Here is a 26,106-nt window from a genome sequence, read left to right as displayed (position 1 = left end):
GGGTGAAATTTTCGGGCCCATCATAAAAAAATTACAAAACAGTAACAAAACAAAAGATGAGGTAAGTGAGGAAGATAGCAGTAAGATTACTGGTGCTGGTGTGCCAGATACATTGATGATAAAAATAATACTCCTTTTGCTATTCCTTTAAAAAGAATCAAAATAGCAAGGTAAGTTTTCCCACTTGTTGCACTTATATATATGTGTGTGTGTGTGTTTGCCTGAGAGTTCAAATTATACATACATACACCAACTGTTTTGCAGAATTTACGCAGACTTTTGATTACGTTCTCCACGAACAGAAAGCATAATTTATGGGAGTTGTATACTTGTTATCACCAACTTCAGCACTTCAGTATCACCATAATTTCTTCGTGGAATCAGTTACAATAATGACGAACTACGTAATGAAGAAGCAGAAATAGGGGTAAAATATTTAAAACACATGTATCATTGTAGAAAATTATCGAGTGCATCACCGCAACCTGAGTTAAATTCTTCTAGAGCAGGCGCAGCAGAACTTACATCCCAACCAGCAAACAGTATCCACGAACCAAATTAGTATAGCAATGTAAGTATACTGTTTTAACGTTAGGCTATTTTAAGGTGGATTTCTGCTGCTGCCACAGTCACTCACTTCTGGGCCTACAATTAAAACAAAAAATGAATCAAAACCTATATGGTACTACTTCACGTGCAAAGGTACACGTTAGTGTTTGAAAAACTGCCACACACCTAATGTTAATCCATAATGTAATGGTGAATGCTGTAAGTTAGGCTGGAAATTTGTCCTTAAACTCATTGATCATAAGCACACCTTCCTAATAACTTTCATCCACATCCTTCCATTTAACACGCACAAAGAAAACACGAGTTCAACTTGCCATGCTCAGGACCAGTGTTGAATCACACGTGCTAGTAGGGCAGAACAGAAAATTCCCTAGTAATACAAACACCACATCCAAATGAAAACGAATAACGCTACGAAAGAATAAAATTTCCTTACGCAATTACATCTAGAACAGAATAGAATTACGTGACATTTCATTGATCCTTCATAGGTGTAAACCAAGAGCGTAAGACATTTCACACAAATACAATTCTTGTTTGCAATACATACGTGTATTTGCTATGCTGATGGTGGACAACATAGCGCAGTTCATATTGTGCTGCGCCCTGTGAGTTATTCACAACCAAACACAATTTCGACGTGACAATAGCCCTGTCGGTAAGACGATTAAACTACTTTTGGGCCGACTCAATGCCTAATACAGTCACATAAAATTTCAGTCACTTAAAGCGCATGTGATTCCTTGTAAAACCGCAGGTCCGGGAGACACGAATGTTGTGTCAAAATCGAATCGACAGGTGAAGGTCATGCAAAGGTCATGTCAATCTCAGGACAAATCTGTGCCTTGTTGAGAAGTTTACAATGAAATTCCTGCATTTTATTAAATAAAATATACCACATGGGAATTGAGTTTTTCTTTATTCCTGGTATTATTACATCCAGACTAAGTTAACTATGAAGAAAAAGTCAATGAGTTATACTGAATGTACTCAATACAATTACAATAAAACAAGATTCATATACACTGGAGGCAGCTGATATTTCTTGATATCTTTCGGAAGGTTGCTGCAAGTAGATCTGCCGCTTGTTCACCGTTTGGATTGGTCTGAAGTTGGATGTGAGTGGTTCATGGTGTGACTGAACCTTGTGAAACTGTGCCACCTAGACAAAAGATAAAAAGAATTCTGGTTACAGACATCTTCTAGGTACCCTAACACTTATGAAATGTCATCACATGAATGTGCGAACAGTTTGCATATTGCTTAACAAATAATGTCTCGAGTCCAGAGATCTCACTCGTCCACTAACCTTTGCATCCCATTGAAGTGCCAAGGTTAAGGACATACTAAGCTTGGCATCTAAATGACAAAATTGTATAATACTGATGTACAGAGATGACACAAACAGAAGTGTACCTATACAGAATTTCTGTGGCAACTTTGAATTGCCTGTGTTGTAATCTTATTTAAGTTTACATAGGTATTTTCAGTAGACAAAATGAAAGAATGTGTATGCTAACTGGTGGACAGATATTATTTGGGTGTCTTAGTTATGAGAAATGGCTGTATTCAGTACCATGTTTCACATTCTCTTGTGCGGAGTCCATGCATTTTGAAAGAAAGGGAAAAGAGCAACTGAAAATCACCGCTTCACAACACCACCCATTTACATGTAAAAGGACAAAAACTACTTGACCACTTTCCATCAAACTTGGCATAATGGTCCTACACTAAATTTTGTCAAGCCATTTTGATTTACTTTGGATTTCTAAGGGCCTAAATGAACTTTTGCATCTATCTTTTCAATCATTTGACACATTTTGATAATATTGTGCTATAAGAGTATTACCGTATATAAGTTTCCTTCACATTAACTGGTTTTAAGGGCCTAAATGAATGTTTTATTTACTATCTTTACACATAGGCACCATGTACATTTATTCATTTGAAGACTGATGTTAGTGTTGGATACAATTATTTTTGAACTACCTCACTAAGTATTAATCTGGGACAAAAATACCTTCAATAAGAGTTATAGACAGAGCTGGGGTAGCTCAGTCAGTATAGTGTCAGTCTATGGACTTCACAACCAGGGTTAGATCCCCAGCAGAAGTAAAGGATTTTTTTTTCTAGCATCTGTATCCACACTGGCTCTGAGGCCCACCCAGCCTCCTATCCAATGGGTACTAGGGGTCCTTTCCCCCAGGGTTAAAGCACAACTGAGGCAAAACACTGACTACCTCACCCACTCTGGTGCTGTGGTCAACTATAGCTCCTCTTCCCTGAAGTACCTCTATGGTCTTTCATGTCAAACAGTTGTCTAGATTCAATTTGCTCTGTGGTTACAGCATTTATGCAATACTTTCATTGTTGTCTCAAATAATGTCTTTTATTCCTTTTATATTCTCCCCTCACTACTTTTTGCTGCTTCAAATCTTCAAGTTTATAAGGCGGGATGGTACAAAGTCAGAGGGTTTGTAAAGGCAGGAACTGGTTCAGGAGTCATCACAAATAAAGTAAAAGAACAAATTAGTATATTAATGGAGAAAAATGTAGCTGTTGTTTGAGAAATAAGAAAACACTTAAAATTATGGTCTTAAACAGAAAGAATAGCAGTAACAAATACTGTCATAATGAACATTCTGTATGGCTTGATTTGGAAGTATCATTATACGCAGACACTAAAATGAAAGTGTTCAATACAAAAGAACAGAAGAAAATTAGGATTTTCAATCATACAGTAGTAACAGACATGGATTTATAGTGCAAATACCTCACCTGGCACAGACAATATTTCCCTTCATCCACTGACAGTACATTTTGTACAGGATTTTTATGTTTAGACACATGGTAAGGTATTTCTGGTATGGACTTTTGGCCCAACTGTAGTGGCTAGACACTTTTGGTAAACTGTTCATATGTTCAAGTATTTGCACCTCCCTTTTCATGAATTCTTATCCACAGAAACCCCTTACCATGCATGTCAGGTTCTGTACCATCACTCACTATGTTTTGCTAATGCATTTCTGACATGCCCTTCTGTAATACTATGCACATACTATAGGAAGTTTTACAGCACACATTGTACTCAGTATCTGTAAGAGATACAGGGAAGGGTTTTTCTTGGGTATTCACTAACATGATATATTCTATGGCCTCACTTTTCCGTAACTTGGGAATATATGAATTTTGCTAGTTAAAATAACTAAGAGCTCAAATGGTATAAAAATAACGTTTATCTTTCCCAAAGTAATGTTATTATAGTACCCACAATCACAAGCAGGAACCACAGAACATGCAGTGACATATTAATCACATGTTTAATTCTTCTGTATTTGCTTACATCCTGATTATATGTACATATGCACCCATTCATACAGACCTTGCACACTAGATGGCAAAAGCTTTTGTTCCTCCATCATGATCTGTCCTTGTTTTAAAATAAAAGTAAAAGGAAAGCTGTCCCACTATACACCATGTAGGTGCCTAGGATGAGAGACGCACAGCTCCTACTCAATCTTAACCTCAGCACTAGACAGGGGTGAGTGGTCAGCATCACACCCCAGTCACACTTTACCCCCAGGAAAGGATCCCAGTACCCAATGGATAGGAGGCTGGGTGGGCCCCAGAGCCAGTCTGGACACAAAGGCTAGAGGAAAAATCCTCTGCCCCTGTCAGGGATTGACCATAATCATCCAGTCTGTAGCCAGTCACTATTCTGACTGAGCTACCCCAGCTCCTTGTCTTAAAATAATAATAAAAGATTATCCTTGTAATATCTGGTACATAAAGGGTGAACTGGCTGAAGATGTTCTGTGATAAATTTTTGTGGAAACAATGATGTATCTTCACACCTACAAGTATATCAAGAGCAAAATTCTTTAACAGTGAAATAACTATAAACTTTCCAGTGAAGACACTATCAGGCAGGTATTTTACATGGATAAATTAGTAAAAACTGTCTTTTAGTTTATACAGAAATTACCTGCTGTACTCCAATAGGTACAAGTTGTGCTAGAACTGTCCACACAACTGATTCATCACAGTTTGGTGTTGTGAGTGATCCAGCATAACGATAGAAGTAATTTAGTTCATCAGGCAATAAATTCTGGAGTGTTACATGTTGGGATAACTTGTATGGGATTCCCTCTGTTTGACTCACTTCAGGCATGAATTCCAACAAGGGCTGGAGCACTGTATTTGGTTCCTTTGTTTCCTGGAAAGTCACCCAAAAAAATCTAAAGAAAAGATAGATGTAAAGTGGGATGCTTGTACAGAGATTACACATGAGAACATTATGTAACACTAGATCCAATAAAAACATACAAGTTACAACAAAAGGGATTAGATAGTATTGGAGCTTGATGTTGTAAATGAATTAAATAACTATTTTTATTAGCCATCTTCATGCAACAAATCAATATTAAATGCTTCAGTATTTCATTACATGTGACATGTTTCAGACATCAGGCATCAGTTGTCTACTCAAATATATTATGCTCTTATAGTAATACAAGAGCATAAAACATATGTGTAAAACCTTGCAAAAGTATATATTTTTGTTGTTTGGAACTGTGTGTAAAAATTCTGCCTCAAGTAACAATTCACACAGCATTTATAGCTGAATTGTGTCTGTGTGAATCAAGTAATTCAGAAGAGAACTATATTAAATAATATGTTTCACTTTAATTTTAACTATCAACATATTAAGAACCAATTAGAAAAAGTTTAACATTTATAAAATTAACCCCTCAAATACATACCACCTTCCTTCAGATTAAACAGCTCTGTATTCTCCCCACAGAAGGTGCTACTGATTTCATATGATTATCATAATAAACACTGATTATTTTCTTAAACATCACCAGCAAACTGGTCTTTGTATTGCAGAAGGCTTGTATTCTCTTTGCATTAGGAACTGGGTGTGTAAATATTATTTAGATGAGCTTCAGGCTTCAAAGATTTAAAACTAATCTTTACTTATATATTATGATAGTTTCCTTTCCTCCATCCCAGCTGTAATATGAAGGTCACCCAGAAATGTTTGGGACTTGCCTGGAACACAGGGGGAGGATGGCTGCATAATCACACTTTAGCACACACCACATACTCCACACTAAGGTCAATGCACCATTTCCATCTTTCTGGTACCTTCCTGATTGATGCAGCAAACCAGTCTTTTAGGATGTATGTACTGACTTTCAAACAATGCTCTGCAAGTTATAATTTTTTTTGGAACTGGCAGCAATCCAGGCACTAGAAGCATGATAAAAACCCTTGGCCCAAGAAATTTCAGACAGCTCCTTCTACTGGCAAGTAGATAGCCATGGTCTTCTGGGACATGGAGAGCATACTGATGGTGCAGTGTCTTCTCCAGGGGACTGTAAACAGTGTAATTTACTGCAGCATCTTCACATGTCTTTGTTGGAAAATTCAACAATGGAATAAAGACAAGTAGGCACAGGAAGTGCTGGTGCTGTATGACTGCCATGCCAATTTCATAACAACAATATGCAGGCTGTGTTGAAGTGTGATTGTAGAGCTGTCATCTCACGGCCTGTATTCCAGGCAAGTCCCATTAATTTTTCAATGACCCTCATGGTTATACCAAAATGAGTTGATGCCAGAGCCTTCCTTATGAAATACATAGGTGAGGTTAGCATAATGATTTGAGATGTGCTAAGAGATAAATTATACTTCTACATACATCAAGACAGCTATCTTCATACTTGTTGCCTCAAGAACTTCAAACATCACTTAACATGCTTTTTACTTCTGTAAAAAATTTAGTAACTTACATAGAATAACACTGCAAGCACGGCCAAACCCTGATTAAATTTCACAGCATCGCCAAGTTTTTTGAACTGACGATCATAGTGCACCATATGCATTTCTAGAGGACATCTAGAACAAATAAAGATTGCTAATGTAATCCTTGTACATTAACAAAAAACAAAATTAAGCTACTAGGAGAATAGCAAAGTACGATTATTTCAGCGGTATGTTATCAGACTTCCCAACTTCCAGTGGTCTCGACTGACTCAGGATAACGTCGGAGGACATGGATTCCTATTCGAAAGTTATTCTCTCCGAGTCCCTCTATACGCTCCTTCAGTTTGGCCGTAACCTCTTAAATCACCCTGTATATTGCACTTTATTTGTGGTTCAGATATGTAAAATTTTATAAACACTGTTTTAAAATACTTACGACAGTCTTGAAATTCAACACAGTTTATGCCAAGTTTGCATACTTTAAGATGCGTATAATCTTTGGCCAAGCAAAGTCTGGGCTTGCCCGTTAAAATCTTATTGACAGCATGGACATTTTATGCACTATTTATCACGACCTACATACCAATATTCCCACACACTTAAAAGGTTCTGTCAAGAGTTAACCCTCTTTTAAAAATCATGCAAAGTGATTTGAAGGATTAAATAAACCCGACAAACCAGGGAAAGAATGAGGAAACAGTGACCACATCTCCACATGACCAGTTTTCATCTATGACTTCCTCTGTCTGTGATTAAACAAGATGACTTGAAACAAACATGTAATTTACCTCTTTCCTTGAAAAGTGTGTTCAGATCTCCAATGAAAGTGTATCTGTTCCAGACGGTACACAGCAGGCAAACCACCTGCTGCCATAACCATTTCACAGGGCTGTTCAAAAGTCAGCATCACTGTAGAGTAAACCAATGTCTATAATTAAACACAATGATAAAATTAACGGTGTAAGAGAAATCAACATACACAAAGTCATTAATAGGGCACTGCATGTTGCAATTGACCAATACTGGAGAAAATGAAATTTACTCAACAACTTTCATGTACACCTACAATACCAAGTTACATAAAAATTAATCCAGTAGCTTTGAAGACAAAAATGTGGGAGGCAGAGACAGACACCATGTTATGCAGCTGATGCAAATAAATATTAAAAATTGTTTCTTGATTGACATCAGCATGAAAGATATGATTTTATAAGCTTCATTTTAAGTTAGCCATATACTTAATCTAACAAATTGTTATGGGAATTGCAATTGCAGAACATAAGCAAATTTCACATATTCAGACTCACAAGTGTGTCCATTATTAGTCACATTCCCAACTGTCTTCCTGTCATAGTTGAGAAGAACCAGCGACTCAAAATGACCAGGAACAGCTGTTTTAGGATCCAGGTCCACTGGCGACTGTCGGGCACCAACCTGGCACATCCCCGGCCATTCATCAGGTCCTGAAAATAAAAACAATTATTTTAAAATATTTGTAGCAGTGAAATTCCAAATGTTAAGTTATTAAAAACTTTCATTATTGTCTGATGATTATGATTTATATTAAAGTTTAAGTAATAAAAATACATCTCTATTATGTCATCAAGAACTCCTGCATAAAGTGTTTATAACACACACAAAGAATTCACAACACATTCTTTTGCTGTACAGCGCAAATAAAATATATATCTGAAATCCAAATACATCTCAACTCAGTGACCTGACAGCAGAGTAGAGCTCCTTGTTTATTCAATTAATTCACAGGTCAATGGTGGTCTTTGGACCAGTATTTGTCAATAGTTTCATTCATGCCAGTCCAATATTACTTACACACACACATGCATGTATACAAAGATGTACAAATTTTATGCTGTATAATACACCATCCTTCGCCATTGCAACAAATACCTCACTCGCCCAACTGCGGTTGCAATGGTTGAGAAAGTGAAAGTTTCAATCACATCGATGTCTTATGAGAAGATATGGGGCATTTGCAAACCAAGAAATCGCACAGCAGGGAAGACCATTGGCATGCACCATTGGAAGAACAGCCCAAGGGAAACATAGCTTTACTTCGCCATTATCCTAACTGAACCGCTACATACTAATCTCTAACCAACAGATTTTAAAGAACGTTCATGCCCTCAGTGGCCTGTGACAGCGCTTGGAATTGCATTCGTTATAAACTGTTTAATTTAATTCGTGTAAGTGGTAAGAACTTTTCTTGAATGGGTAGAAATTAAGTCGAGTTTCGCATGTTTTTGATTTGGAAACTTCGATAGATTTCGATGATATGTAAGTATTAGCACCGGCGAATTTACCAGTTTCCCTTATATGACATACCGTTACATATTTCGTAACTTCAGATGGTCGTTACGCCACCTCTGGTAACTTTTACGTCACAGAATACACAACCAAACGGTATTTGTAGAAGGAGAACCAGAGTAAAATCTGCAGATGCCAAGTGCGAACGTGCCAAAATTTAATTTTAGCCAGATAAACAGGCATCATGCACTGAGAAGTAGAGTATACTTTGACAATGTAAGTCTAAAATCGAACAAAGCAATGCAAGTTAGCTCATGGCTTATATGTAGATCGCTACGGGATCGAATTCTACTCAGATCAGAGTTTTGATTCCTTGCAAATACAAACATATTACAGATTGTTATAATGATTATTCGTGGTATATAATGTTAGTATTTGTTGCGAAGTACTTTTTAAAGGAACAATTACTTTCTTTCGTACAAATTCTGTTCAAGTTAAATCTGCCGGATATAACCTCAAAGCGTCGCACTGTCGCCATGTTTGCAATTATTGACTTTTTACGATATTTCATACACAATTTTGTAGGTGTTCCTATCTTGACTTGTAAAAACTTGGAGGTATGTTTATCATTTACCTTCAAACATTTAATACTGTTAGCTCCAATGGTCCATTAACCCTTTAAGACCCAGTGGTAACTATATGTACCACCTGCTTCACACAGTTAATAACTCTGCGTTTTGTATGTATGGGTTTCGGATTGTTCTCAGTGTAAATAGGGATTATTTCCTTAAACAGCGTCAACCAGTTGTCTTTTGTAATGGTGAAGTGTTGTGTTTTCTTCGCGGTACGGACTGATTTATTAAATAATATTTAGACGAGCTTCGGCTTGAAAGGGTTAATTACCACAGTCAAACTGAAATTCAAGTGCAAATATCTGCAGATACAATGTTGTGTTACACACAATAAATATCACAAAGTAAAAAAGTAAAGACAAAAATTGAATATTTTCGAGGATCTGTTATCATACAAAATTTCAGGAGCCCATATTAAGTGTCGCTAGCTCCTAACAAATTCAGTCCCCATCGGTTCGGGGTCGTCTCTTAACGGTCAAGTTTTATTAAAGTCGACTAAATGGCGCAAAAGCGTGCGTGCGTTCGTGTGTGTACTCCACGGGACAGTATTCGTTATCTCGCTCCCTGACAGTTATATATCCCGTTTTGCAATGCGACTCTTCAGAATCCTCATGGTTAAATTTATTTCGCATTTAATTTCTATATATTTTAATCATAACGCAGCGTAAGTTTCTTTAAAAAAAATCCTTTCCTTCTCGTAGCAAATGTAACTATATTTCTCACTCTAAAATTTCCATACGCATTTAATTTCTATATATTTTAATCATAACGCAGCGTAAGTTTCTTTAAAAAAAATCCTTTCCTTCTCGTAGCAAATGTAACTATATTTCTCACTCTAAAATTTCCATACGATTTTCGTGGTACGAGAAGGTAAACCCCAATTCATAAGACACTGAAACTCACGAGTCATGAAAATAAACTGTCTTGGAAGGGCTCAATATTACAGCTACGACTTTTCCTTCTACTATTACCAATGCTAATTCAAAACTACTGTTTGCAGTTAGTCAGGCCAAATCATGGCAAACTCTATGACCTCACCCTTCGCGCTAGGCATTACAGTGCTCATCCTATCAGTATCAATGAGCCCTCTTCCTCACTCCCACACTAATTGGGCGAGGGTTCCGCAATAAGCAACAGATCAGCTGTTTAAACCCGTGGTGTGCGCATCGCGGCTGGCAAGAAACGAACTGCGTAGATTTGAATATCAGTTTATACATTTGCACCAAATTTGTAAATTATGTTCAATTTGTTGCTATGGATTAGGCTTAACTAACCACTAACGTGTCAGTAAACTGACCAACACATCACAACAGCTATCCTCGGTGACAACACTGCGCATTTACTCAAATATCCATCTTAATTCTAAACTCTCCAAGATGATATAACGTTAATGAACGACATACCAACCTATCAGCTAAATTCCTGGCTGACGGAAACCCTACAGACAACTTCATAGCCAAATTTTTTACCGAATCCGTGTATAATGTAATATCAGCTTCGCAGTGTCATTCTATCAGAATGCAACAACAACTTAGCAACCGCTCAACAGATTAACATGTAATTTAACACACGGGGCTTTTGCTAAAATTTGTCGGTACATTCCAGTTTTATTAGAATAAGAATTTTCTTGGATATTATCCATCATCTAGTAAATAAAATATAAAACGTAAGAAACGACGTTTCGGAGATGGGGCTCTATCTCCGTCTTCAGGTTCCTACTCAGTTGGGCCCACTAGATAGAGCTAATCCCTATCTCCGGAGATAAAGATAGAGTCCCATCTCCGAAACGTCGTTTTACGTTTTATATTTACTAGACGATGGATAATATCCAAGAAAATTCTTATTCTAATGACTCATCACCATCATCAAGAACTTTTAGTTTTGATATTCCAATCTTAGTTAAAATCGAACAAAAGTCACAGACACAATACATGAAGGAGTGACTGGGTTCGAAATTCCGAGTGAGCTGTAGATCACGCCCAAGCACAGGTCACTGATCCTGACAACTCTGACATTGGTGGTGGCTTTCCCAAATGTGGAAGGTCATATTCTGGAAAACGCGCCAGAACTGTTACGGTATGCGCACATTTCCTTTCCGGGACTTTTAAAGGATCTAGTCCTTGTGAACAGGTTATATTTTGCACGCTCTCTCTCTCTACTCAGTAGCCATCAGGGTAGTGGAAGAAATGAAATGAGGCTAGAGGCGATGTTCTGATGTTAATCACTTTAGAAAGTGTCCGAATTAATTTTAAATAGTTACGTTTATATATGCTGCCTATGAAGTGAGTCAGCGATCAGTTTTTCTTCACCGCTGATACTGACAGCACTCACCATTGCCGCCTTCCTTGTAGGTCCATCCACTTCCCTCGACTGGTAGGAAGCTTGATGTCGACCCTGCAAACACAACAATAACAACGTGTGGTAATGAAATGAAATGTCTGGGGCACTTTTAAAACAGTGTAAACTTACGCTCTGTTGTTCTCAAAAGCATAAACGCAGACAACCACAACTCAATCCCCCCCACCCCCCTCCAAAGAGATGGGTCGGCTGTGTTTATAATCGATCTCTACCCCCACTGGTTCATTATTTATCGCTGTCAAACTGAAATTTACAGAAATTTTATGAGCGGCCTCCATGTCAGTAATTGGAAATACACCATTGAAGTTTTTAATGGTGTTGGTCGTTGGATGTACAAAGGCAGAGGTCGACTGAGCAGTTCAGTTACCTCGGCTGTATAAAACGTTCAGATGTCTGAATGCAAAAACTAGGTCTTTGTACAAGAAACTGATGAAATTTGTTGAGCCATCTAATCTGGCAGACGTTTACCGACGTTTCAGACGTGATTGCTGGTTCTATCATATCCCTTCGAGCAGACTATATAGTTCAGAAGCCCAGAAGTAATCTTCGTACTCGCCGCCTTGATTACGTAAAATCTCACCAAGAAACTGTCTTGTTAAGAAACATGAAAGTGTGGATCTCTTTGGGATCTACAACTCTTACCTTAATGATGAATATTTAACGAAACACAAGGATACGGTTCTTTGAGGAGCGATACGGGACGTGAGATGCGCATGTACACTCATTTATCTGAATGTCCACAAAAAAATCTCCTCAGGTACCTTCACCCACCCTGAAGAGCGCGTACGTTAGCAGTTCAGCGGGAGTCAGGGGACGGCATTCAAGAACGCAGCTCATTATAGCGCTGATGGGACTCGGTTCTCCAATCACACACTTCATATTTTTACCTGCCACTGTTTATTTTACAAAGCTCTGCAAACGCTTGTCAGTTGACGTCAGAGTGATTAAAGCAAGAAGGATGCGGACAGGCGGATCCATAACGGAACCGAGACATCCAAACATGAAAAAAGAAATCCGGAAACGTTCACGAAAGGGAGGCCGAAGTGTAGATGGGAGGACAATGTCAAAATGAATAAAAAGGAAACTGAGTTTGAAGGCGTGAAATAGATTAAACTCCCTCAACAGAGAGTCAAACAGTAGACTTTTGTAAACCCGATAATGAACTTTCGGTGTTACGGTACCAAAGATACAGTAGGAAATTTCGATTTTAAGTCGACAAATCTCGTTCGTAGAATAGAAGCATGTAACAGTAAGCCTACTTGGCTGTAACTTAAAAGTCAAACAAGTTTCTCAGTTCCCAAGTTACTAGTTTCTCAAATATCGAAATGTTCTCCTCGTTAATTCGTTTGAATTATACGAAGGCTTACAAGTTAAGACTGAAACAATACAAGAATGGGAATATGCCAGATTCCTCTCCTACCACCAGAAGATGTGCCCATACGTTAAAAACGCAACCGAATTTTGGTTTGACCACAGGTCATCATGTACGATGACAAAGACGTTTCGGCTTCAACTCGCAAACTTGATCTCCAAGATACAACCAAATTTAACCCCGTTTAGCTCTCCTCTTTGGTACAGACGCTTAGCGATCATACGCCATTTGCACAATACGAACGCGTAATGTGCAGACAGCCTTCGTCCATCTGTCAGTGTCTCATTTCTGTTACACGGCCAACTTTTTTAAGTTTGAGGGTGTCGATTGAGCTCTTGGTTAAATGATATACACACAGACAGACAAATTGGCATCGTGCAAAGAACGCGTTAATATTAGCCAAGAACAATGCACAATGAAGAGATACAATCCCTCAAACAGCGTTACCACGGCAAAGGTTATAATGGTCAGTCTTTCATAATACGTATAATATTAAAGTTTTGTGTATATCTATACTTTTGTTATGAACAGTTGGTTACCAACGCTTATTTCATAAGACTGGACTGAAGTGTTGTGTGAAGCTACGGTTAAGTTGGATCTGCCTTACACACTCAAGCATTGTTAATGCAGACCCACATAGTTCCAAATGTCATAGAAATCTGTCCAATACTTTCAAAACATCAAATGTTCAGACAAATAGAAATGATCATATAATTTACTCCAAAGAATGAATTACAGTAAATGGTACAGATAACACCACAAACACGTAGCTGAAGAAAGGGCACATCTGATCTGGAAGAAAGGAGTCGCTGAATGAAGGAAAAAGAACAAGTGATGATGCATATCGAAAACTGTTCAGCACTGACTAGAAATAAATAAACTAGAATTGGCAGTAATGTTGCAAAGATAATTTATCAGACACTCTGCTACAGACAAATAAGAAGAAAACTATTATCAGTTAAGCCACATACTTTAATTGGAATTAAACCCAGAAGACTATAACTTCTTATGACAGATTTTTAGCAGCCAATAAATCTGTCCACAAGATAAAAACAACTTATATAACAGGTTAACTTAGCAACGAACTCGAGATATATCTGTACTCGTGATTATTTTCGTGAACCCTGAAGGAGGCAGAGTTAACTAAAGGCCTTCACTTGCATATGATTTATAGCTAACATAAAATTCTAGACACAACTAGCAGAAACTGTTATTCAATAATGACATATGAGAATAATTTCTACCCATAAATTTTCACAAATAGGCATAAATTCCAACTAAGTTCAGTTTTTCTTTCAGGTTAACAGCGATAACTAAGAAACCACATAATATTTAATTTAGAATGGAAATGCATTATAAATAGGGGAAGACGGGGCATAAAGAAAGAACTAACCTCAATGCAAACTTGAGCATAATTTATTGTATAAGTAAAACATAATTAGTACATGGTAATTTAGTTTATATGTAAACAAAATATTCTGTCAGAAATAGTTCGTTCCTTCAGGTAAGCGACAACTGTGCAGAGCAATTTCTTTGACGTTTATATAGGAAGTATCAAACAAGTAGGATTTACCAGACTACACGGCGCAACAACCCAGAAGACAGCCATCTTCATACTCATCGCCCTGATGATGGAGGCAGTATGACCTCTGAAACGTTGGGTAACATAGACCAGACTACACAGCGCAACAACCCAGAAGACAAAAATCTTCATACTCATCGCCCTGATGATGGAGGCAGTATGACCTCTGAAACGTTGGTTAACATCGACCAGACTACACGGCGCAACAACCCAGAAGACAGCCATCTTCGGACTCACCACTGTGAAAACCTCACAGTGTACTGTACAAAATAGGTCCCGGTTCCCCAGGCAACAAATATTCATGTGCGGCCAATCCATAGGCGGACGAGGAATTCCCCTTCCCTGGTGGCACTAGAAATGCCACTACTGCACAGAGCTCAGAGGTCCTTTGAGGCGGTAACCTCCGCTGCCGCATCGGTGACCTCTTTGTCAGGCAGGCCTGCATGCCCAGGCAACCAGCAAAACACAAGCAAATTTCCTGCCTTGGGAAGGAGGGACACTTGAATCACAATCTCGATGGCGGTCGGACAGACTCTGCAAGGCACTCAAACAGCCTCTGTAGAGGATGACGTCGGATAAGCAGAAGAGCTCGCCAGTAGAAACCGTCTTGAAACATCTGGTCATCATAGGCGCAAAAACTGCATGTCGAGACTTGAACAAGCTACCCGTCAGTTCTGACAATACGTGATGGTGCACGTTACACCTTCGCATGTAACGAATCGAAGTTAGCGGGTAGGACATCTGTTGGTCGTGGCTCACAGGTCGAGCGGCTGTGCCTCTCGCAGGAGTGATAAAACAGCTCCATGTGCCAGGTGCTTGGATTGCATCGCAGAAATAGTTTCAAAGGTGAAGATTCCTACACAAAGAGAGCAAGACCTCGCCTCATTCCACATGCAGATTCTCTCCAAACGACTGCTGCAAACGGCGCCAGTAGTAAGACAAATCAGTTATAGAGAATGGCGAAGATGTAAATCACGCATATCTGATCTTTGCTGTAGAAAGTGAAACATCCTCTTGACCCCAGGGTGACAAGATTATCGGTTATTTGCGACTTTCAGCAGACTTCCTACGGAATCTATTCTCCGAGAACCCTAGAAAATTGCGGCGTCATCTGAATACTCGTACAATGATATCGAGATACAGAGGCCAACTGCGTTAGCAATCACACTGGCGAGAAATTGCGTATTTCGCTAAGTTTAAAAGTTATCGTTGTGGCAAACGTTTTTTCAGAAGAACGCGTAGAAAAGACATTGCCGAGACGGACAAGAAAATAACGGTTCTGGAGGAATTTCGAAAGAAACTGTGGCAACAGACCCCTACGACTCCACTGGTGGAAAGTTCTCAAAACACATCGCCATGTGGCATCACACAACGTTTCCAAGAACACAATTACAAGCTCTTGGCACAAGACAAACACGTTTTGGATACGGCGTTTCATATTCACTGCGTAGTCGTAAGCGGCTGTATGTCATCGAAACCCACTTTCAGCATTCGAAAGGCGTCTTTTCCCCACGATCCATATCAGATGACGGTTTGTCATCTAGCTGCGAGTTAGATATCCTCCCCAAATTTTAAACTACGGATAACCTGTCCACACACGGTTGAGCCTGGACAGCAGAAACGCCTTCCCACGATTGTTTGAACTAAAGACTGTCGAAAAAGAAGATGGAATTTGGTTGGCGATGTCGGACTGGAGTGTAAGAATAGCAGTGCAAACAAAGGTGCCAGGTTCGCATGTCCGAATGGACTTGGCATGCGCCACATCCACGGACATCCGACCGTGCAGACCAGCACACACTACAGTCAAAAGACAGCTTATACGTGCGTCTTACTCGGCTTAACGCGCTGTGTCTTGGCATGGAGGAGTTTGGATACAGACAAGTTCTCATTGGTTGAATGGACTTGAAGAGTAACGAAGAGCTCTCTTCCGCTCATTTATGACACGCCAAGGCGCTACTTGGTGATCGGTTTATGCACTAAACGTGTATAGTTGCCTGGTGACGAAACAGCAGCGAACGTGGGTCGCTTGATAAGTCAGACGGCGACGTACAGGAGACAAACGTTCTATTTTACTAAATCCTTACGGTTTTGCTGTCAATCAAATTTTCAAATTTTAGCCGATTCCTTGACCAAATCTTTGTTACTCAACGTGCGAAACTGTAAAACACATTGTCGGTATTGAGGATTAGCTTTACATTCGTTCTGGCACATAGTATATATTCAAATCGCCATGGTAGCCTGATATTCGCCTGTTGTGTAACCCTGAAGTCCATTACCGCATTCACAGAAGGCGATATTACAATATTTCTGATTTTCACTGTGCCCCTCAGACTCAGAACAGACGACACAGAGAACTGATACGCAACAAAATGGCCAACTTTTTTGACAAATGTTTAGACATGTATAGGAATCGAAAACAAAAATGACTAAGTATTCGTACGTTTTAACACTAAAAGCTGGAACTGGAGACAAACCGACTTTCCCCATGCAATCGATAATCAATTAACTCTTCAGGCGTTGCAACGTAGCTCCCATTAGTTGAGAATATTCGTCACAATGTTGGAAGTCGAAGATCTGTCAATACGAAAGAAAAATAGAAGGGAAAAAAACGCTCTAGGACCTGAATCAGTTGTCCGTGTTCATAGAACCGTGTTGGGATATCCAGCCTCTCGAACTGTGGGCCAAGAGCGGTTGGTATCTCTAGGTCATAGAGCGATTCGTTATCTGGGGCTAAGCTCTTTATACAAGTAGCGACATGTTTCATTAAAGGTTTAGTTTCAACAGCATACAAGCATTTACATTTCAATTAACCGTTTAATCTTTTATTAAAAACTTGACAAACAACGCGCAGATAATGGAAGTCACGAGAATATCTAAAAGTTGCGTGATGTATAAGATAATTTACTGCAAATAACACTGGACGCCCTGAAAAGGCATAAAGTATAAGACACGAGAGGAAAAATTTACGTGCAAACGCGTTCATCTCAGATAAAAAATTCATACACCACCGTGCTTCTCCCAGCGGTGTGTCGAAGGATTAAAAATCTTATAAACAGAAAAATTGTTTCTCTTAGACAGATGACCAAGAACCAGAATAGACTTTCTCCTTTTCGAAAATTGGGCACAGAGGTGCCGAAAGTTCTTATATAATGGCGTGTTTCTCTAAAATGGTGGGTCGGAGGTAAAATGTTAAAGTGTTCCTTTCGGAGAGACAATCCCGCAAAATTGTCAGATTTTACGTTTCGAAAATATTGCTCAGCGGTTCACAAAGAACTTGCACAGCGGCACACAGTACAAGGAATATTCTCCTTGGAGAGATAACCGCTGGAATAATGTCCACGTTTTTCTACTCTGGTGTCCCAAACTTATGCAACGGCGAGTTTCTCCCAAAGGGTGTGTCGTATAAAATTGGCAAACAAGAAACGTCCTCTTATGTTAGAATGACAACCCAGGAAAAGTTACCACTCATTCGAAAAGTAGGTATAGGGGTGTCCAAAAGATTGGAGAGAGAGCAATGGTAATATATTTACAGACTCTTATATTCCGAAAATCTGGTGTCCAGGGGTGTCCAGAAAACTTGTGTAACGGCGCCTTTCCCTCAAAATGTAAACCGTAGAGGAAAATTGTAATCACTGAAGGTGTTCCTGTTGGAGAAACAACACCGGGAAAAAGTGATATTTCTATTTCGACAACTTGGTACAGGGGTGTCCAAAATAATAGAACGGCACGTCGCAGAAAAAATATTAAACACAAAGTTCCTCTTGGAGAAATAAACCTCGAAAAATAAACGATTTTCCGTTCTAAAATTGGGCACAGGCGTGTAGATAACACCTGGCCCGTTGTAGAAGAGATATTCGACATAGATTACTACGTCTTGAATATTTCCGTCTCAAGCAACTGTTAATTACTTTCGGAGCAGCGTAAAACTGACCTTTAATTTGGACTTCTCGTTGAATATCAACGGCCACTGCTAGTTAACAATTAGTAAATGAAAGAAACACAATAAGAGTGTTCAGTTTCCTCTTGCATCCGCTGGTAACAATATATTTAGTATCTGAAAATTCTGTGACACAAAGAATTACAAATTTACTTCTTCTCGACGTTTTCGCACTCAGAGTGCTGTCAGCAGAAACACTTTATCTACCGCACTGTTCCTTTACATCAATGTGCGGAAAACGATGGACTTCGTTCACAGCTTCGGAATGTGAAATTTTATGATTACGACAATTTTGTATTACGTTTCAGATGAAGCACGAATTTCTGCAAATTAGGAAGACAGTGTCGCCCTCCTCAATGTACGCACTCAAATTACGTACAAAAAAAGTGACGAAAACTATTAGGAAATCAAGATTTCGGAGAGTGAACCACTCGCCAGTATGAAGAAAGAATGACAACAGACATACCAAAATCCAGTGTTTCTCAATACGTGGGCCGCGAGTTCAGTCCCAGGGGCGCGAAACATGGTGAGCCCTGTTTTGTCATTCCACTGTTAATTCTTACTCCCACTGTATTAAAATTCTGTTTTAGAATAAAGGCATATATTTTCCTTCATTCACCAGCTACAAAATTTCCAAAAATTTTATTATTTTATATTATCTAATGTTTACAGAATACGACTTCGTAACAGCAATTTTCAGTCTTAATATTTTGTCAGAATTTCCAGCTACGTTAATGGGTCCTAAAATATTGTTAATCCGTTAAATTCGTTTATAAAGTTCATTACATGTTCTAAACACTGTTTAAATGAAAACCATGACGGCATAAGAACGATAATGATGCACACAACTCTGTGACATCTTATTTGTTTAAACACTATTTCCGTGTACTTTTAATAAAAGAATATAATACGATTTGAAGTACTAGAATCTTATATAAGATCTTATATCGATGTTATAATAACTGTGCTACACTGTAGTACGACATAACAGGCCTACCTTAAAAGCATTACCATAGCAAATGCTATGTTACCATCCCATGTAGCCTAAATCCCTTAGCAACAAATGATCACAATATCATATAGCAACAGTAATAACAACACACACATTCATAAATATTATCATACGAGGTTCAGAATCCCTTAACAACAATAAAATAGTGCCAAATAACCAACATCCACTGCTGTTCGATTATAAGAAAGAATCGGTAGCTGCCGACGGATAATTGAATTTGTCTTACATTGCGGGAAAATGAAAAACGTCCGCCCGTTTGAAACAGTACCGTAGTGTCCACGAAATAAGTTTTGAGATGCCTACAAAAACTGACCACTTAATAAACTTATTTACAAAACTGTTCAAAGTTGCTCTAACCATCTCAATTAATATGGTACTTCAGAAAAGTCAGCACGGTGCCAGCGCACTACAAATACGAGTTTTTCAGAATCTGAACAAGACGTATATTTAATCTAGAACTGCTGTACTGTAATTCTTCTCTCGCTTGAATCTTAGTTCTAAAATATGTAAACGTCAAGACATTTATTCGTACGGACTGCGTGCCTCAACTTTCCTCGTGTAATTATCCTAATATTAAGTGCGTCTAAAAGTTCCGAAGCTCTTCGTTTATGAGAAGCAATAAGACACCAGCATACTGTAACTCGAAATGGACAAAACGTGACTGAATTTGTAAAAGACGAAATACAGCCGACACAAATATTACAGCATAAACCGAAACAAAGAAGAGATTTAGGAATATCTTAAGAGATGAGCAAATAGATTATAACTCTGTAGCTTAACTTTTAATAGATGTGGTCCCTAACGCCTACAGCAGCCGCTTTGCGAATCGATCAGCCTAACTCACACTAACCTTTAGTGCAGTCAGCGCTGAAGCGGACTTACTATCTCTACAGATTAACGACACGACGTTTAGTGTTCGAGGCGAACGTTCAATTGGTAAATACATCATCCACCTTCATTTCCGACACAAATATATATTACATTTATTACAAACATAAATTAATATAACCCTTTCCATGTTAGTCCCTTTTGAGATACATCCTTATATTAGTATGGTCGCTAAAGTGTCACGAATATTTTTGTCAAATAAACATTCAAACAAACGCTAAATGTAAATAAACGTAGGGCGTAGAGTGAAGAAAAAATGAAATTTTCACTGCGAAAAAATGTAGCTTTGTCACTAGCAGACCACTGTTTAATCGAAAGCTATTTGAAGCACTCTTCCCAGACACACAAACACTACACAAGATGCAACAAACTGGCAGAACGTGTCGTCGTTTGATACAATTAAATTCGCGCATTCGTAAGGGGCAGCCAGCCAGTTACCTGCGAGGATGAACAGAAGCAGATGATGGCAGGTCATGGCGGCGGTGGATGCTGTGGGTGACATGGTGCGCGTCGTTGTGAGCAGCGCCTATCGGCCTGCCACTGTACGGCCCACACGCCCCCACCCCTTACTACTCATCAAATCAAAAACTACTTTGGTCCGGACGGATGAAGATCACATGGCACAATCTGCGACCCGACACAGAAATTGCGCTTGTCGCCCAGCGCTAGTCACTGCCGAATCTTAACGAACAATAATAGGCCCATACTTGCGTTTGGTGTTACACTGGGTAGTCAGCTGAACAGTGCACGTCGTTTCATTACGAGTACAAATTAATATACAAAGGATTTATACCAGAGTTTCGTGCAAAAATGGCGTATCATTCACTGCTGCTAACAAGTAAATCGGGCACACTTCATCATAGCATCCTGCTAAATAAGGCTACTAGATATCCCGGTCCGACTGTACACCCGGAAACAAGTTCTCGGGCACTCTGCTGTAGTGCCTGTTTGTCTCTCAACTCCGAACCCGAATTCCACAAAATCTGGTATGAAGTTGGGCACAACCACCTCGGACTATGTAATTTCCTATTTGTTCTTACAACATAGCAGACGCGCGAACTTGTTACATAGGAGCGACACAATCGCATGGACATGCACAGAATAACTAAAAACATGAAGCCTTTGTTCAGAATTCTAAAAACAGCAACATGGTGATGGGGCGATTTTCTTTGATTTCTGTTTACACATATAATCCATTAAAAACAAAGGATGCGTGGCATGGAGAAAGACAATAGCACTGAAAAACATGTATTAACATACACTTGTAAGACAACAGTTGAGATTATAAGCGACAAATTTAACAAATATACACATCAAACCTCCTCAATTAATAAACCAATCGAAGCTAAACCTACGGCAGATACAAACACGCCGTTTGCGGCACTCTGTAGAGCAACTCATTTATTACCTTTTTTCCATAGGTCTTGTAGGTAATCAGTGGTGGCGCTGCAGTCGACAATACGCAAAATGGCGTCTCCACAACAAGTACGTAGTACGGTATGCGCACCTGTCGAGAAAAGAAATACTCCACCTCACGACTTTGGGCAAGCGTGTAGTCCATATAAAGGCAGGCAGGAATTTATAAAATATGTGATCACAGAAATCACTCATGGCACAACGTAAATACATAATTTCCTAAACATTATTACACAAATTATTTACATGCTCGAAAATGTCCGTACACTATGATGGCATCTGTCGCGGTGTCTGCGGGAATGTATGAAAATTATAAAATAACTTCCCCTTAAATAAATTCAACAACGCAGACGCGTTCTCACACACAATAATAATACGCTCTGAAGCGTTATATAGGGACGTACGAACACGGTAGTCCCTGGCTAACTGACAGTCATTCGTTTCATTTCTCTTTCCACGAATCCGCTTATGAAATTAAAAACCACGTAACCTTGTATTAGTATTTATTTTTCTTCATTAAATAGTGAATAACCAACAACACATTGAACCATACTACATACGAACTAAATCCTAGGGGACATACCCGAAAGCATCTTCGTTGGGACACGGTCGCAAACGTAGGAAATACAAAATTTCCAACACACAAAATTTATCATATCGAATCGTAATTTTGCGTTCCACCGATTACAGAAGCAATGCTAAGAATAGTACAGAACGTCACGGGATTGCAAACATTATAGTCACAGACATATAAAATTTATAAATATAAGTAGCACACATGCGTAAGTCGTCCCTCCGGCTGTAATCTTCAAACATTCAGAATACATTAAAATCTTAAAACCATTAATTCCTTATTTGTCCCAATATTTTAAAAATTTATAAATCTGGAATATGTATTAACATCGAAACTTCATAAACAATAAAAACTTTAAATTTCGAAATTTCTCAAAGCTTTAAAATTCTGAAAATTACATATATTCTGAATAAATTTAGATTCTTTGAACAATTAAAATAATGCATATTTTCAAAAATTTTAAAATATTAAAAATTTAGAAACTTAAACTGTTTTGGAATTTTGAGTTTCATGGTGCTACGGTGCTACATTATGTTCAATTTCTGTTGGCCTGGGAGCAGTTCTGTTGGTATCGTGTAGAACTGGGATGGGTCGGAATTCGTTTTTAAGGCTGTATAAAATACCTGCAGTAAGATTAGTAATCTTATGCCAGAAATCTTAAAACACTTTCTGACAGTTTCCATGGTTGTGAACAATTTTGGCAACCTATGAACTAGTCCAGACAGGTTTAGTATGGTTGGACACATTCAAATCATCAAAAATAATTAATTTGATTCCACTAGATAACAGTGGTCCTAAACAGGAGACTTCAAGGCAAAGATAAACAGTAAAAGAGTGAATGTTCCATGAAAGAAATATATGGTTTGGGATAAAAATAAACCTCTTTACATAATTTACACTATTAGGACCATGGTTATTCCACACCATATTATAATACTGACATTTAAACCCTACCACCTACTTGTTACACTCCAGCTACTGGTACAGTTTCTCCAGTTGAAATCAAAGGGCCCTGGCTACAACTGTCCAATTCCAAAACAAAAATGTTCACTGTCCTGCAAAAACTAGTTGACTAGATTATTCTTCTCCTTCTTCTTTCAGATATCAAGTTCACCCTATGCAACTTTTGTGACAACCATTTTGTTCTATTAATTACTGTTTCACATTTTAAGAAAATATGTGTGTTTATAGCTCCTTTTCCAGAAATATGATATGAAAACTGACTCCTGAAAATGTTACAAGGAAGTGTTAATTGAAAGTATCACATAATCTTCAACTGACTTAACTCTTACATACAGAATGCAAGTGCAATATGCCCTAATGCTGATGTACTTACGCAATGTATGTCAAGTCAGACTAGTGCTGTCAGATTTCTTAGTAACACAAGTCAAGTTTACAGTCAAATTCCTGTTGTGATATCACATCTGCTTGCCAAGTGTTGCTGCACATAATACACTGTTCTTCAGGCAAGCAAAAATACAGGTGAAACACAATTTCCAAATCAGCAGAATCTCAAGCATCAAGCTAGCCTCTTGTATTAAGCTCGTACAACAAGTGCAAAAAGTATTTGCATCCAAAATATCCAGTTATCCTGCATGCATACATATGCATATAAAATGTGTAGTTTCTTGGACAGTGAGCATCAAGGCTCTTTATCAAAACAAAGCACATGTCCAACTCAGTCCTCTCCTGTGATCACAATAATTTGCATTAAGACCACGAACTGACGAGAAGTGGCTTATATTTCATTACGAGTGATTTGAGTGAAGTTCCTTATCTTCTCAGAATGACATGTGTACCAGAACCTGCAGGTCTAACACTTACAACACCAAAGCCTGCCAGAAGACATGATCCTGAGCCAACTCAATCCATTTTCCATCCTCACAGCCCACATCCGTAAGATCTACCTAGATATTATCCTCCTGTCTCCTTCTTGGTCTGTCGACTGGTCGTTATCCAGAAGGATTTCCCACCAAAGTTCTGTATGCACCCCTTGCCTCCATATGTGCCATATGTCCAGCTAATCGGAGCCTCCCATATTTTACATCCTCACTATGCTTGGTGATCTGTACAATTCATGCAACTCCCCACCATTTATTTAATTCTTCCTAGGTCTTAATATCTTCCAGAGCACCTAGTTTTCAAACACTTGTAATCTAAATTCTTTCTTCAAGATAAAAGACTGTTTCACAATCATAGAAGACAACTGGCAATATTATTGTTTTACATGTCTTGATTTTTGAGTTCTAGGTATCAAACGGGATGATAAGTTTTTGAATTGGAAAAAAAAACAATCGTTTTCCGAATGTACTCTACTCCTGATTTCATCATGGATCTCATTTCTATTTGTTATTATTGTTCCGTATCTGTAAATATAAACCTACTCCATTGAAATTCTTAGAATGAGGGTATACTAGGCAACAATTTTAACCTAATCAACATTCTCTTGAGGTCAACTACGTTAACTACCAATGCAGTCAATGTCTCGCAGCTTTCTTTCATTCACTGCCCCCATTCCCGTGCCCTAAACTCAACATAACCTCAACCGCCGACAAACATTGCGGTCTTGCAAAATATCCGAACGACAATGGAAAGAGCACACTGCCCACAAGCAGATCCTTACTGCAATGAATTTTCTGAATGTCCTATGAAACGAGTTAAAAGCTGGCAATAGGAACAGTTTTATCGCCCCAAGCAAAGCGAAATACTCTCATCTCTTTCACAACAGCGTCATATTAATAAATGTTGAAAATAAGCACAGCACATTTCATCTCACTCCAAAGTTTGAAGAGTACCAACGTGAAATCTTTTATTTTTACTGCCGCCAGTGACATCTAGAAACCAATCTCACGAACTACGTGATGTTCAGCAAAGATGTGAGACACTTTTTGAGGAAATTTACAAGCACAATTTCCCAGGTCATGGTCCAGAGGTGATACGAGATTCAAGTACTGTACTAGTTCTTTGGTAGTATAGGTCTTATGAATACGTGGTGTAATAAAGGTTAGGGTAGATTGGGGTTTGGTAATGTATGCACTACATTAAACCTTTCTACCCTTAAGAAAATAATAGAGGTATTTGGTATTGGGATATGGGCACTAAGAGTTGGGGGGCAAGAGGGGGAGAGTTCAAAATATTTATAAAAGAAAAGCAAAGTGTGGTGGACGAAGGTTATGCAATCATCCATGCACAGTTCACTTACATTGTTTTCATGGACTAGTTAACAACTACTAACAAGTGGGGTGACAAACAATAATGGACGTCTAACAAACTGCATTGAGGAACACTAAATTATATCAAATACAGTATACAGCTGATCGGATCCCACAGCTAACATATCATGCTTCTGACAGAGACCCAATGCAGTGGCTGTTTTTCTGGAATTTGCTGTATGGGCATACAATAAACAAATACTGAATGCTGTTTATGAATAAGAATTGCTTTGTATATATGAACTAGCTTACACAAAATATAAAAATAAATGTAATATAAAACATTTAGAATATCTGGACAAAGTTCATAAATAGATAACAATATGCAGTATATAGTACACCAAAAGAACCAGGTGTTAAATGGTGTCTTGTCTCATAACTTTTACTCAACTCAAATCATCTTCCTCAGTGCTACAGCCCAGGGTGGGCTTTGGCCTCCATACTCAACTCAAATATTTCATAAGACTGTATGGGAATAGCAAAACTTTCAATGCCTAATACTTTCTTGAAGTTCTT

At 38.5% G+C, this 26,106-nt stretch overlaps 2 protein-coding genes across 20 annotated transcripts in view; both read right to left on the bottom strand.

Annotated features, from left to right (window-relative positions):
* Rrp5 (Ribosomal RNA Processing 5) overlaps nucleotides 1-1,228 on the bottom strand; it is a 34,974-nt gene extending 33,746 nt beyond the window's left edge. For 3 of the 13 annotated variants that reach the window (XM_087350497.1, XM_087350496.1, XM_022076057.2), the window contains exons 1-2: nucleotides 736-1,114; nucleotides 526-645 (exon numbers count right to left, since the gene is read on the bottom strand). The gene's annotated coding sequence lies outside the window, so the exon portion shown is untranslated. Of the gene's footprint in view, nucleotides 1-244; nucleotides 455-485; nucleotides 646-735 lie in introns of those variants that run through there. The other 10 variants (XM_087350492.1, XM_087350491.1, XM_087350493.1 and 7 more) reach the window with 10 other exon arrangements.
* A 242-nt stretch (nucleotides 1,229-1,470) lies between these two features.
* LOC110835692 (Carbonic anhydrase 8) lies at nucleotides 1,471-25,147 on the bottom strand. 7 transcript variants are annotated; one of them, XM_022076231.2, is made up of 8 exons: nucleotides 23,715-25,147; nucleotides 21,797-21,895; nucleotides 11,500-11,633; nucleotides 7,650-7,805; nucleotides 7,131-7,251; nucleotides 6,369-6,474; nucleotides 4,556-4,786; nucleotides 1,471-1,732 (listed from the first exon to the last, which is right to left on the bottom strand). In XM_022076231.2, the coding sequence occupies exons 4-8, from the start codon at nucleotides 7,783-7,785 to the stop codon at nucleotides 1,538-1,540; spliced, it is 789 nt and encodes a 262-aa protein (XP_021931923.1). In that variant the 5' UTR covers nucleotides 7,786-7,805; nucleotides 11,500-11,633; nucleotides 21,797-21,895; nucleotides 23,715-25,147; the 3' UTR covers nucleotides 1,471-1,537. The 7 variants fall into 7 exon arrangements, with proteins under 7 accessions (XP_021931923.1, XP_021931890.1, XP_021931932.1 ...); XM_022076198.2 differs by lacking the exons at nucleotides 21,797-21,895; nucleotides 23,715-25,147 and adding an exon at nucleotides 20,827-21,056 and having other exon boundaries at nucleotides 11,571-11,633; XM_022076240.2 differs by lacking the exons at nucleotides 21,797-21,895; nucleotides 23,715-25,147 and adding an exon at nucleotides 20,827-20,921.
* Nucleotides 25,148-26,106: the final 959 nt, after the last annotated feature.

Source organism: Zootermopsis nevadensis, unplaced genomic scaffold (genome assembly GCF_977971745.1).
Source record: "Zootermopsis nevadensis isolate Lab colony 2312 unplaced genomic scaffold, Znev_1.0 Znev_ptg000017l, whole genome shotgun sequence".
Classification (NCBI taxonomy): domain Eukaryota; kingdom Metazoa; phylum Arthropoda; class Insecta; order Blattodea; family Termopsidae; genus Zootermopsis; species Zootermopsis nevadensis.
This window is presented reverse-complemented; position numbering and strand designations above follow the sequence as displayed.

Excerpts from the sequence above, each read along its gene's own strand:
- LOC110835692 (XM_022076184.2), bottom strand. The coding sequence starts at position 16,325 with ATGTCCGTGGATGTGGCGCATGCCAAGTCCATTCGGACATGCGAACCT. Across the intron at positions 7,806-11,570 it reads CTACAAGGAAGGCGGCAATG|GACCTGATGAATGGCCGGGG; the intron begins GTGAGTGCTGTC and ends TTTTATTTTCAG. Across the intron at positions 6,475-7,130 it reads CACACTTTTCAAGGAAAGAG|ATGTCCTCTAGAAATGCATA; the intron begins GTAAATTACATG and ends TATTTGTTCTAG.